Below are 14,434 nucleotides of genomic sequence, written 5' to 3'. Positions count from 1 at the left end.
CTCTTACTGTCAGGAAGTTCTTCCTAATGTTTAGGTGGAATCTTCTTTCTTGTAGTTTGGATCCATTGCTCCGTGTCCGCTTCTCTGGAGCAGCAGAAAACAACCTTTCTCCCTCCTCTATGTGACATCCTTTTATATATTTGAACATGGCTATCATATCACCCCTTAACCTCCTCTTCTCCAGGCTAAACATGCCCAGCTCCCTTAGCCGTTCCTCATAAGGCATCGTTTCCAGGCCTTTGACCATTTTGGTTGCCCTCCTCTGGACACGTTCCAGTTTGTCAGTGTCCTTCTTGAATTGTGGTGCCCAGAACTGGACACAGTACTCCAGGTGAGGTCTGACCAGAGCAGAATACAGTGGCACTATTACTTCCCTTGATCTAGATGCTATACGCCTATTGATGCAGCCCAGAATTGCATTGGCTTTTTTAGCTGCCGCGTCACACTGTTGGCTCATGTCAAGATTGTGGTCAACCAAGACTCCTAGATCCTTTTCACATGTACTGCTCTCAAGCCAGGTTTCCCCCATCTTGTATTTGTGCCTCTCATTTTTTTTTGCCCAAGTGCAATACTTTACATTTTTCCCTGTTAAAATTCATCTTGTTTGTTTTTGCCCAGTTCTCTAATTTGTCAAGGTCGTTTTGAAGTGTGATCCTGTCCTCTGGGGTGTTAGCCACCCCTCCCAGTTTGGTGTCATCTGCAAATTTGATCAGGATGCCCTTGAGTCCATCATCCAAGTCGTTGATAAAGATGTTGAATAAGACCGGGCCCAAGACAGAACCCTGTGGCACCCCACTAGTCACTCTTCTCCAGGATGAAGAGGAACCATTGATGAGCACCCTTTGGGTTCGGTCAGTCAGCCAGTTACAAATCCACTGAGTGGTAGCAGAGTCAAGACCGCATCTTACCAGCTTCTTTACAAGAATATCATGGGGCACCTTGTCAAATGCCTTGCTGAAATCAAGGTAGGCTACATCCACTGCATTCCCTTCATCTACCAGGCTTGTAATTCTGTCAAAAAACGAGATCAGGTTAGTCTGACATGACTTATTTTTCAGAAATCCATGCTGACTATTGGTAATCACAGCATTCCTTTCTAGGTGCTCACAGACTGTTTGCTTAATGATCTGCTCCAGAATCTTCCCTGGTATTGATGTCAGACTGACTGGGCGGTAATTATTTGGGTCCTCTCTTTTCCCCTTTTTGAAAATAGGGACCACATTTGCCCTCCTCCAGTCTGCCGGGACTTTGCCTGTTCTCCAGGAATTCTCAAAGATGACTGCCAGTGGTTCTGAGATCACATCTGCCAGTTCTTTTAATACTCTTGGATGCAGTTCACCTGGCCCTGGAGACTTGAATACATCTAAACTAGCCAAGTATTCTTGTACTATCTCCTTAGTTATTCTGGGCTGTGTTTCCTCTGCTGAATCATTTGTTCCAAATTCTTCAGGTCGGGCATTGTTTTCTTTATCGGAGAAGACTGAGGCAAAGAAGGCATTGAGGAGTTCAGCCCTTTCTGTGTCCCCTGTTTGCATTTCACCATCTTCTCCTCTGAGTGACCCCAGTGTTTCTTTGTTTTTCCTTTTGCTACGAACATACCCATAAAAGCCTTTTTTGTTGCTTTTAACCTCTCTAGCAAGCCTGAGTTCATTCTGTGCTTTAGCTTTTCTGACTTTGTGTCTACACGTGCTGGCTACTTGTTTGAATTCCTCTTTGGTGGTTTCCCCCCTTTTCCATTTTTTGTACACATCCTTTTTTAATCTTAACTCAGTTAAAAGTTCTTTAGATAGCCACCCTGGCTTCTTTAAGCACCTTCCATGTTTCCATCTCATTGGTATTGCCTGACGTTGTGCTTTTACTATCTCCCTCTTAACAAACTCCCAGCCATCATGAACTCCCCTTCCTTTTAGTATTACTGTCCATGGGATCTCACCCAGCACTTCCCTAAGTTTTATGAAGTCGGCTTTCTTAAAGTCAAGAAATTGAGTCCTAGAATGCTTGGCTGCTCCTTTCCGCTGTATAGTAAACTTCAGAAGAGCATGATCGCTCGCGCCTAATGATCCTTCCACTTCTACCCCACTAACCAGGTCATCAACATTGGTTAGGACCAGATCTAAAATGGATGTTCCTCTTGTTGCTTCTCCCACTTTCTGGACAATGAAGTTGTCTGCAAGGCCAGTGAGGAATCTGTTTGACCTTAAGCTCTTGGCTGAGTTTGACATCCAACAAATATCCGGGTAATTGAAGTCCCCCATTACTACTATCTCCTTTCCTTTTGCATGCTTGGCCATCTGTTCCAGGAAGGCATCATCTATGTCCTCCGTTTGGCTTGGGGATCTATAGTAAACTCCCACAATGAGATCTTTGTTATTCTTCTCTCCCTTAATTTTGACCCAAATGCTCTCACTTTGGCTTTGAGGTTCTAAATCTTGGATCTCTTCACAGGTATACACATCCCTGACATATAACGCCACTCCTCCTCCTTTCTTGTCTGGTCTGTTTCTCTGAAATAGATTGTATCCCCCCATTATTACATTCCAATCGTGGGACTTATCCCACCAGGTTTCATTGATGCCTATTATGTCATATTTAGTTTGCTGTACCAAGAGCTCAAGCTCATCTTGTTTATTTCCCATGCTTTGTGCATTAGTGTACAGACATTGAAGTCCATTAATCATTCCCCCGTGTCTCTTATTTAAGGATTTTTTCCTCCCACCACTAGGTCTGCGTGCTGTTTGCTCCATTTGGTCTATGACATTTGGAGAGAAACCATTTAAATGTATGGAGTGCGGTAAGAGCTTCAGTCAAAGTGGACACCTTAGAAGACATCAGCTAACTCTCACACAATGAAAACTACAGGTGTATTGAATGTGGAAAGGACTTCAGAGGGAGTGGAGACCTTAATATTCATTAGCAAATTCACACTAGGGAAATGATAGAAATGCATTGAGTTTTCCACTCAGGGTTCACTACTTACACCAAGAAACTCATAAAGGGGGAAATCAGATGTAAATGCATGGAATGATGTTTTAGTTTTTGTACTTAAATTTGTATACACATATGTATGTATTAAAGTAATGAAGGTCATATATACTAAATGTACAAAATAAGTGGCAACTTTTTGCTAGATAAACAGGGAGGGAGTGTGAATCTGGAATGCTCAAGGTGTGTGTTGAATCTGTTGAGTTTTCAGGTCTGCCTTTCACTGCCAAAATGATGGGCTGCCCTTGTCTTGTAGATCAGTATTCCAGGCGCTCATTACTTGAACTTTGCATAACCCATTGAAGACCTTTTTACTGATAGCATTTTCCAGCTGAATGAAAGGTCCCTGTGTTAAATGTTCATTTGGTATTGCTTTTGAAACTCATCTCCTTTTTTCTGTGCTCTTGTGTACCTGTTTATAGCTGTTTTTATTAAATATTTTCTGCATTGGCTTTTGACCTCTGGAAGGTGACCAGTGAGGGTGTTTTTTGTGTTCCTTAGTTCACAGAAATGTTTTAAAGGAATGTGGAAGAATTAGTGCTAGGGGAGGTTAGTGAAAGGGACTGAGGAGTGGGAGACTGATTTGTTGTGAATGTGGGAGGTGGAGAGGGAGAGAAGAGAGAGCTCCGTTATTTGGTCAGGGCTGTGGCTAAAGGCCTTGGTCCAGCTTTTCTGGGAATTGTAGTCTCAGGGTGTCCAATTGTAGTTGGCTGAGGAGGCTCAGAAACTTCTGAGAGGTTCCTCCCAGAACTACAGTTCTCCGAGTTCCTAGGAAGTGAAGATGGCTGTGAAGTCTCTGGACAGGGGTCAGCAACCTAAGGGCCACGGGCTGGTTCCGGCCCGAATGGGTTCTGGATCCGGCCCACGGAAGGTCCAGAAATCGCATCATGCTTCTGATTCATATAGTTTGGGCTGCACCATTCTTCTCTCTCTTTTTCTCTTCCTGATGGCGACGCTTCCTCCCTCCCTTCTGGCTTCTCCCTGCCCTGCGGAGGAAGGGGGCTAGCCTTTGATTGGTGCCAGCAGCATTGTTTCCCTCTGATTGGTTGCAGAGTTCTTTCCTCCTCCCTCCCTCCCTCCCTCCTAGAGCCGAGAGGAAAGGGCCTGGGCTTTGTTTGTGCCAGCATGGTTGCTCGACAGCCGCCATTTAAGGCAGCCCCTCTCCGGCCCTCAACTGGCTCACTGCTCCTGCCGCTGCAGCGAGTGGTTCCGTTCTGAGACACCCTCCCCGGGTTGTGGGGTGTATGAAGCCTTGTTTACCTGTTTTTAACTCTGCTACCGAAAGCGTCTCCCCCTCCAGGACAGGAGAGCGGAGAACACGCGTCTTGCAGAAGGAACCGCTCGCTGCATTCAGTAGCAGAGTTAAAAACAGGGAATCAAGGCTTCATACACCCCAGAACCCTGGGAGGGTCTCTCAGAACGGAACAGATATGCTGCGGTGCAGAACTGGGACCTTCAGAACTTTATTATTTTTTTGTTTAATCTTTGGATCGTGTAGTAACGAAAGAATGCGCACGCATACTCCGTCCCGCGGCGAGGTTTGAGGACAGTGATCTGGCCCTCGACTTTAAAAGGTTGCTGAGCCCTCTCTCTGGGGGTGCAAAAAAGAATTTGGAAGTGTTTGTTTTCATTCTTGGGGGCCATGCTATTTGGCAACCCTCTCTTTTTCAAGAGCTAACTTCAGGGCTATGAGAGCCTAAGGAAAAGCCTTTTGTTTGTTTTTAATAAAAAAAACCTTCAAAATGTGACAAATGTTTGTGGGGGCTCCACCTGTTGTTGCTGCTGCTGCTGAGGGGGCCCTGGATCTCACCCCCAAATGTCTGCCATGATGGTAGCAGGATGGGAGAAGTCAAGTGCCCAGAATCAAAAAGGAAAAGCATTTTCTGCATCTTTCTTGAACGAAATGGGTATGTCTGAAACCTCAGACAAAGCTCATGTTGACAGCATAGAAGCTGTTGTTCAGTAACCAATTAATGTCATATTTATCACTGCTGATAAATATGTCCTAAATAAACAACCATATATATTTGCCTTCTGGAAGGTGGGGCACGATGCTGAGGGAATCTGTATTATATCTGGAGGAGAGAAGGCGGAAGGGGGGGGAGCCCAGTGCACCCAGAAGACGCCAGTTGTTGGTTATAGTTGCATCTATACAAAGTGCATAGCCTTTGCCCCCTCCATAAAGAAATGGGGAGCAGACAAGAGCTGGAATAGCTGACCAGAAGGAAATGTAACCTGGGAACTTCATGTTGCTCCCCAGCTCCCTGACCCCAAGAAAAGACTACTCCTCCAGGGAGGCAGGTGAGCATCACAGCTAAACCCCACATTATGCTCTCCAGCAGCTAATCGCTCAGAACAGGGCTTTTTTCATTCAGTTCTTTGTGTTTGTGTGGGGGGGGGGCGTGGTTTTACCTTCCCTTCTTCCCTTGCAGTCATGACAGAAATGAAACCTCCACGCCAATGCTTTCAGCCCCAGAAGAGGAGCTCCCCTTGGTGTCAAGGAAGAGGTCCAAGGGAGCATCTGAAGCCCTGCCATTCCTTCTGTCCCTGGCCCCTTCCCCTCCTCTCTCTGCCATCCCAGGGCCACTCTTGACTCCACAGCAGGAGACTGGATCTGTCTGTGATGGTGAGATGTCCTGGCTGGTTGAAGGACCACTTCCTGTTTCCTGCAGCTCCATCCTGCCTTCTCATGCAAGGTGGAGTCATGAAGCAGGTGAAGGCTGAGGACACCTAAGGGTGACCCAAGGGGGGGGGGGGATTCTGCTTAACCTTTCCCCGTCTGCTCCTTCTCTGGATCAAAATCCCCACACAAAAAGGGCAGTGTGAGGGCACAATCAGTGTTATGGAGCTGCCCTGGAAATCATTGCTTTGTGACCGTAAGAGGCCCTTCTCAAAGAAACAAGCATCAAGAGAATTTAAGCTACAGAATTTAAAACAAACAGATAATTACAAAAAAAGAAAGCAGTCTGGCGCCACATTGCATAGGAGTTAGTTTAACACACTCTACCTGGGGCTGCCTTTGAAAAGAGCTCAGAAAGTTCAACTGGCTGAAAGAGCTGCAGACACACTGCTGACCAGGCCTGGCTATAGGCAGCACAGGACTCCCTTATTAGAACAGCTCCGTCTGCCTAATTGTCTGTTTCTGGACACAATGTGCTGGTTATCACCTATAAAGTCCTGCTTTGCCTAATTCAAAAATGCCATGTCCTGTATTGATAGTTATGTCCAGTATTTCAGATCTATCTCTCCCCCCCCCCCCGCCAAATTAGAGTCCTGCATTTAAACTCTGGGTAGCCAAGCACAGACAGACTGACAGATTCATGAGTATCTGGGTGCGTGCATGCATGTGTGACAAATTCCAGGGGGGGGCCATCCTGTGAGGCTGCGGGAGATTGGAATGGATTGTTTTGAAGTCACTTCAGTACTAGGTGGAAAAAGAAAACCAACTGTCCACCAACCCCCCTCCCTGCCCTGCCCTGGATTCACCACCCTGTTCCTTGTTTTACTGCCCTGTATTTTGCCTCACGCTTACTAAGCTAAATTTTGGCTTAGTTTTGGTTTAGCAAACCTGACTAACATGCCACTTTCAAACCTGAAAGCTTTTTTCCTCCTGTTTTGGTTTGGAAGTTGGAGGAAAGTCAGATTCATGATCTGCGACTGCTCATTTATTTGGACTTTTCAGCACTGTGGCCGCTGTCGCCCTTAAGCTCACGTCAGCAATGTCGAGGCAGCACGATGACCATGTATATACGCAATGGACAATCTTTACAGCATTCCTTCAAACCATAACAAGTACAAAATGAAATCTTTAGTCTCAAAGTCTCTGGAAATCTTTCAATGAAGTGAGGTACCAGACTTTGTAGGATGAAAGACAAGCTGTGAAGCTTTGTGTATTCAGCAAATATGATGTCCAACACTGAACAGTGATTCCGGATATTGACTACTGTTTTGTAGAATTCTTTGTCAGCGTGGTGGGAGGATATAGAATTGCTTCATAAACTGAAAATAAAGTTTTGCAGACGATGAGCTGCATGACATACCACTTTACAAAAATTATAAACTAGAATACAAACAGTAATGAAAAAGAGTACATACCCCATCTTATTTCGAAGGAATGTATGTAAATGAAAATACCAAATGCTATGGAACAGTGCACATGTAATACTGTTGTCACTGCTACTAACAATATTTTTTTGAAAAACATATAAAGCCAACTCCAGGTGGTGCTAATAACAAGGAGGTTGAGTTTAAAGGTACAGTGCAAAGTAACAATACTAATACAAGGAGGTTGGGATTAAAGGAGCAGTGTAAAGTTACAGACAAAATACTTTTTGAATGTTGTCTAGATTTCTACAATTGATTTAGGGTATTTTTGCACTGCTGAATCAGGAAATGGCATCCGTTTTTCTCCATCAGGTCAGGTTTACTGTAAACAATGGTGGGCATTGATAAAGGTAAGTTCACGTAAATTGCATGTTGCTTCACCATTTTTCAAACTTCAGGGCTTGAACTTCCGTTTCTTGGAACTCCAGGAATGCTCAGCGGCAGGGAGGTCTCTCTTCAGAGTCCAACAGTAGTCAGCCATCATGACTGCGTCCCAGCGACCCTGATACCTGGTCTCCATCTCTTTCATGTCCTGATGGAGTCTCTCCCCCTGCTCGTCACTCATTGAACCCAGGTTCTCAGGAAACCGGTCCATATGTGAAAATAGGTAGTGCATCTTGACGTTCATGTTGCAGCCCAGGTTTCTGAAAGCAGTCAGCATGTTGTTGACAAGTTCTGCGTAGTTTCTGGCCTTATTGTTGCCAAAAAAAGTTCATCACTACCAGAACAAATGCCTTCCACGCTTCCAGTTCCACTTTGTTCATTGAGTTTCCGAACTCTGGATCTCGGATGAGCTGATGGATCTGAGGACCGTCAAAGATGTCAGCTTTCAACTTCTCCATGGTCAATCCTGGAAAAGCCTGGCACAAGTAAGTGAAGCAGTCACCATCCTTGTCCAGAGCCTTGGTGAACTGCTTGATTAAGCCGAGCTTGATGTGCAGCGTTGGGAAGAGTATTCTGTCTCTGTCCACCAGAGGGTCATTGATGACGTTCCTTTCTTTGCAAGGCACCAATTCCTCCCGCACAGGCCGTGTAATGCTGAGCACGGTCCCTACTATCCCACATGCACAGAAAACATGGGTATTTGGTGAAGCCAGACTGTTGTCCCAACAAAAAGTTCACCATCTTCAGGTCAACACAAATAAACCACTTATGCTGATCATAACCAATTTTCTCCAGCACATACTTCACCGCTTCATAGTTCTCCTTCAGTGTATTCAAGTGAGCCAGGGGTATAGAGGCAAACTGGTTGCCATTGTGTAGCAGAACACATTTCAGTGATCGCTTGCTGCTGTCAATGAACAGTCTCCAATCTTTGGGTTCGTACTGTGGCACTCCAAGCTTGAGCAGAAGCTGTGCAATATCTGCACAGTACACCAAATCTTTCTCTTCCGAGAAAAAACTGAGGTACTCTTGATGCCTGTTGCGGAAGAAGCTGATGCGAGCACTGTCAGAGAGGAGGTTTTTTCCCTTCAATCTGGATGCCAACAGTTCAGCAGAGTCTTTTGACAAGCTGAAGTCGCGAACTAGATAATTCAGCTCCTTTTGGGAAAATAGATGTGGAGCATCATCTTCAATAACCACTTCTTCTTCATGTCCTTCAACACTGGAGGCATCTTCGTCACTAATGTCAGGAAGTTCTCCGAAGATAGGCACTGGAATTTCATCACAATGAGCTACAGGACGACGTGCGGATTGAAGATCAAGATACTTTGTGGGGCGGCTGCCCCATTAACTTAGTTTTGATCCCCCAACTTTATGCTTTGCCGCACCAATTTATGAAAGATTTTGAGGTTTTATGACTTCCAACTGATCCCTTTTCGACATAATCACCCAGAACTATCGGACCTGAATACTTCTTGTCATTAAAACAATCATTTCCAATCAAAACAATTATTCGACATGGCATTTTACCCCCACCAATTTTTTCTAAAATGCTCCACACAAGCATACATGTGAACAAAAACGTAAAAAAACGACATGTGGCCATAGCTCAAAAACCTGACCTGATTGAGCAAAACCAATGTGATTTTTGGATTCAGCGCATCAGATTTGTCCTAAATCAACTGAAAAAAACACAGACAACAAAACTGCTGTTGACCAGTGAAATGAAATTTGAAACAATTGAAGTCTAACTCAGAGTTGAGACCCCCTGGATAAATGGTTTGAAACATGAAAAGAAACCGTGTTTCTTGCTGCCGTAACTGTCGCTCATAATCTTTTCTGATGCTAATTGCCTTCTGATTCACCCATAAAACTGTAAATAATAGATCTGTATCTGAATGATTATGAGAAACAAAATGTTCTACCAGAGGTGCCTCCAAATTAGCATTATTAATACGTGATCGGTGTTCACCAATCCGAACCCCCACAGCTCGAGTGGTAGAGCCTATATACAATAAATTGCCAGCTGCTGCCTTTGCTGCCTTCGTGTGTTGTGATGGCAGCGGCAGAGGCAGCAACCCTCTCATTCCACTAACGAAAGGAACCTCTGAAGCCTGGTGCTGGCCTCCCTCCACCATCCCTCCACTTGGATACCCACTCACACACACAGAGAGAGACGCATGCACCCTCTTGCCTTCCCTCACGTTGCGCACTGCCCCCAAGCTCAACTTGCCCTCTTGATCAGGCTGCCGAGAGGGAGGGGAGGGTGGGCTTCTGCTGGGCCAGAGCCACTTCTCTTCTGGGCGACACTGCCCTCCACACCCTAATCCCTTTTCTGTTCCGAGCGGCTGTGTTGCAGGGCCCCCGGGTAACATATAAATACCCTCTATTTAAAACTTTTTCTTATCAGGCGATCATCGAAATTTTTATTTATAGACATATTACTGACATATTTTTTAGCTGCTTTTGGGGGGCCCTCCTCACCTATCCCCTAGTGGGGGCTTTCCTCGCTGTCCCCTAACTATGGCCCTGACCCCAATCACTGCAGCCTGTGTGGGAAAGCCTTGAGGAGCTCACTGTGTGCAAAAGGCCTTTCCCAGGAGAGAAGCTGTACTGGTGCTCCGAGGGCAGGAAGAGCTTTGGCTGGAAATCGTTGCTCACTTCACACAAAAGGATCCACATGGGGAAGAAGCCATGCAGGTGCTCTGAGTGCAGGAAGAGCTTGGGGGTCAGAACCCACACAGGTGAGAGAAACCTTCCCATTGCCCTGACTGCAGTTAGAGCTTCAGCCAGGTAGCCCCTCCTCTCCTGACACACGGGAGAACCCACACGAGAAGAGGGGGAGAAGAAGGACCTGAAATATTTTCCTTGAAGCTTGAATTGGTTTTTATTTTTTTATTTGTTTTATTTGATGTGTTGTGAAGCGCTTTGAGGCTTTTTCTTTAAAATATAAAGCGGTATAGAAATGAAATGAATAATAAGGATAATTTCATTGCCAAAAGTAAAAAATGGCACCTCGGCATTCCATTGTGGCGACCGTAGCCTAGGTTTAAGGTGCCATTTGACGATTAATTTACATATCTGAGTTTTTAATTCTGCCATGGAAGGATGCCATCAGCAGGGCTTCCTCTCCCACTAATAAGGCTGAAAGGGGCTGAAGCACAAGATGGCGGTTGTGGAGCCTTGGTTTCCAGTATTTTCTCTTGATTATAATTATATTATCACTCCCCTCACCCTGGAAGAAATCCAGTTAACCGCTCCACCTGTTTCTTTGTTGTTAGATCATTTGGTTGCAATGCCGTCGCACAAGAAGAGGAAGATAGATTTGGAGTGCCGCATTTTCAATAAGAAATGGACACACGACTATTTCTTTGTGGAGCTGAAAGGCATGCCCGTGTGTCTCATTTGTGGTGAGGCCCTCTCCGTCCTGAAGAAGGCCAACCTGCAGAGAGACTACAGGACGAAGCACATCCAGTACGAGGAGTTCCAAGGGCAGCTACGCGAGGAGAAGGTCAAGGCGCTGAAAATGGACCTGCACGCCCAGCAAGGCATCGCCCCGGAACCAAGGAAGGAAATGGACAGCGTGGAGCAAGCCAGCTTCGTGGTGAGCGAGCTGGTCTCCAAAAAGCTTTGCCCGCTCTCCAGAAGCGAGCTGGTGAAGGAGTGCATTGTGGCCACCGCCGCTCTCTTGGCCCCAGAGAAGCTGAAGCTCTTTGAGAGCGTGAGCTTCTCTCGCAGGAGGGGCCCAGCTCACAGCAAGAACTCGGCTCGGGGAATGGAGGCGTCTCTTGCAAGGGACCCCCGGGACCCCCGATTACCAGAGGTGAACTTGGACAGCCAGCTGCTAGCGGCTACATTGTTGATGCCGCCAGGCAAAAGTGAGCTTGAAAAAGAAACACAGCCACAAGTGTCACACTGAAAAGTTGCTGAGTTGAATGTTTATCATTATTTTATATATATTCACGTCTTTATTTTTTTCTTAAGTTCTTCATCATCAGAATTTTATCATTCGTACGCCACCCATCTAACTGCGTTGCCCTACTACTCTGGGTGGCTTCCAACAAAATATTAGAAACACAAGAGCCCTCAAAGAGTAAAATCTTCAGCTGTGAAGTTATATAATTTTTACATTTTTTTATTTTGCAGATTATAGAAGATGAGTCCCCACTGCTTCTGTTTGGACCCCACTCCCCACAAAATAGATTTTTCCAATGGGTCACTGGCCTTTCATTTAACAAATAACGAAAGGTTCCCCACAGCAGAGTGTTTTAAGTGTAGGCTGGTGCCAAAGGTAGAGGCAAATGGTTGCAATGTATTAACCTATATTGCTTGGTTATATTCATTTTTTTCTTCTGTAATGGACCTTTAAGAAATCGACCTGGTGGTGAGGCAGGGATTGGGTGATCTTTCCTCTTTGAGGCACAGTTTGTTCCTTTGTACGTTCAAACATGAAAAATAAAAGTGAGCCAGCACGACAAAATGGTTACAGAATATTTACCTGGCGAAAGGCTGGCATCCTGTGGCCCCTTCAGATGTTGTTAGATTTCAACTCACGTCTTCCCTGGCCATTGGCCATCCTGGCTGGGACTCATGGGAGCTGGAGTCCAATGATCTCTGAAGGACCACAGGTTTCCTTGCGTCTAGGTCCACAAATGCCGGGGACAATTCAAATCCCTCCCCAGTCGTGAAGCTGATTGGGTGACTTAAAGCTGGTCACCATCTTTATGCGAAACCTCCCTTGCAGGGTTGCTGTGTGCGTTAAAGCAATATATCTTGTGGTGGGCTTGATGAGGGGAGTGTGGAACAGAATTGTACTTCCTAGGTAAAAAGACAGGAAATAGTTCTGAATCTGATTGGGAAAAAAGCATTCCTTGTCTCCATATAGCATATAGCAGGGCAACAACCATGTGTTGTTGAACTCCAGTTGAAGTCCCAGCATCTGGTTCCTCAGCACTCTGCACTCTCTCTCTGGAAACCTCCAGCTGCCAGGTGACAGGAACCAGCCAATGCCTCCCAGTTCAGAAACAGACTGCCAGGAACTGGGATTGCAAGTTGCCAATCTGGGAAACTTAGGCAAGCATCAACATATTCGGTTTCCATGCTTATGAATGTTGATTTGGATCAGATCGTCTGAAGTGAGGAAATATTAGGGGAAATATCTGCTTGACACCACCTTGGGATAGTTTTGACAGCAATTAGGGGAACTTGGAATATTTCTGGGTCCATCAGGGTTGATGGACCAGCAAATAGCTAGCAAATAGTTTTTTTCCTTTCAAAAAACCAAAACAAAACAACCCAAACATGGCAGCTGGTCTAGTCAAGCAGGAAAATATAAGGTTCATTTGTGAAGTTACCTATTTAGCTCCAAGCTTTGTTTACATCGGTCCTTTTTAGCAAACAAATCCACATAATTGTTGGTGGCTGTCAGTGTTCTTGTCAAATAGAACTGATTAAAAGTTTTTACTGTTAAAAAAAGTTGTGAAAAATACTTTCAGCTGAAGTTGCAAACACACTGATCCTGATCCCTGTACAGTCGTACCTTGGTTCTTGAATTTAATCCATTCTGGGAGTCCGTTCGATTCCTGGAACCGTATGAGAACCAAGGCGCGGCTTCCGATTGACTGCAGGAGCTTCCTGCACTCAATCAGAAGCTGTGTCGGACATACGGCTTCTGAAACATTTGAGGAGCAAGGCGTTTGGCATTCAAGGTATGGCTGTATTACATATGCACTACAGTTGGGTTGAAACAGTTCTCTTTACACTTACCTGATTTGCACTTAATAATTTATAATAATAATTTATTATTTATACCCCGCCCATCTGGCTGGGTTTCCCCAGCCACTCTGGGCAGCTTCCAACAAAATATTAAAATACAATAGCCTGTTAAACATTAAAAGCATCCTAAACAGGGCTGCCTTCAGATGTCTTCTAAAAGTCTGTTAGTTGTTTTTCTCTTTGACATCTGGTGGGAGGGCGTTCCACAGGGCAGGTGCCACTACCGAGAAGGCCCTCTGCCTGGTTCCCTGTAACTTGGCTTCTCACAGGGAGGGAATCGCCAGAATGCCCTCAGCGTGGACCTCAGTGTTTGGGCAGAACAATGGGGGTGGAGATGCTCCTTCAGGTATACTGGACCGAGGCCTTTCTAAAGGTCAGCGCCAACACATTGAATTGTGCTCGGAAACGTACTGGGAGCCAATTGCACATGTGGTCTGTGGTCCTCAGAATCCACCCCACCCCCTTCCATGGCTCTGCTTCGCACCTTAGCCAGCCAGGATGTGCCTTTAAACTCCTGACAATGCCTCCTCCTCGCCTGGATGGAGGGGAGAGCATTGTGTGTGCATTTGTATCTCAGATATATCCTTCCCATACAAGGCAAAACTGTTCAAACTATGGCACTACATCTTTTTTTGCTTTAAAAAGAAAGCATTGAAAGAAGAATTTTTTTTTAATTTATTGCTTTATTTTTCACAACTTAATGCAAAGAAAAGAACTTCCCCTTTTTCCAGCCAGTGTGGTGTAGTGGTTAAGAGTGGTAGTCTCGTAATCTGGGGAACCGGGTTCGCGTCTCTGCTCCTCCACATGCAGCTGCTGGGTGACCTTGGGCTAGTCACACTTCTCTGGAGTCTCTCAGCCTCACTCAACTCACAGAGTACAGTGGTACATACGCTTCAGATTACAGACTCCGCTAACCCAGAAATAGTACCTCGGGTTAAGAACTTTGCTTCAGGATGAGAACAGAAATCATGTGGCGGCGGCACAGTAGCAGCGGGAGGCCCCATTAGCCAAAGTGGTGCTTCAGGTTAAGAACAGTTTCAGGTTAAGAACAGACCTCTGGAACAAATTAAGTACGTAACCAGAGGTACCACTGTATTTAACAACAAGTACTTGAAAGACCAAACCGCGATGTAGCCGTGCTCTTTTCCATCCCTTTCCAAGAATTGCAACAATCAGTTTCTCCAATTGG

At 45.5% G+C, this 14,434-nt stretch overlaps 2 protein-coding genes across 2 annotated transcripts in view; both read left to right on the top strand.

The window, feature by feature from the left end:
• Nucleotides 1-12,326, top strand: part of LOC309524742 (uncharacterized protein) — a 42,814-nt gene extending 30,488 nt beyond the window's left edge. The window contains exon 5 of the mRNA XM_082209723.1: nucleotides 10,752-12,326. Within this exon, the coding sequence (XP_082065849.1) occupies nucleotides 10,752-11,389 (638 nt within the window). The 3' untranslated portion in view covers nucleotides 11,390-12,326. The remainder of the gene's footprint in view (nucleotides 1-10,751) is intronic.
• LOC309525145 (uncharacterized protein) overlaps nucleotides 1-14,434 on the top strand; it is an 82,616-nt gene that overhangs the window by 7,495 nt on the left and 60,687 nt on the right. The window lies entirely within an intron of this gene.

The sequence above is a fragment of the Podarcis vaucheri genome, assembly GCF_965113315.1.
Source record: "Podarcis vaucheri genome assembly, chromosome: 2".
In the NCBI taxonomy this organism is placed as follows: Eukaryota; Metazoa; Chordata; class Lepidosauria; order Squamata; family Lacertidae; genus Podarcis; species Podarcis vaucheri.
This window is presented reverse-complemented; position numbering and strand designations above follow the sequence as displayed.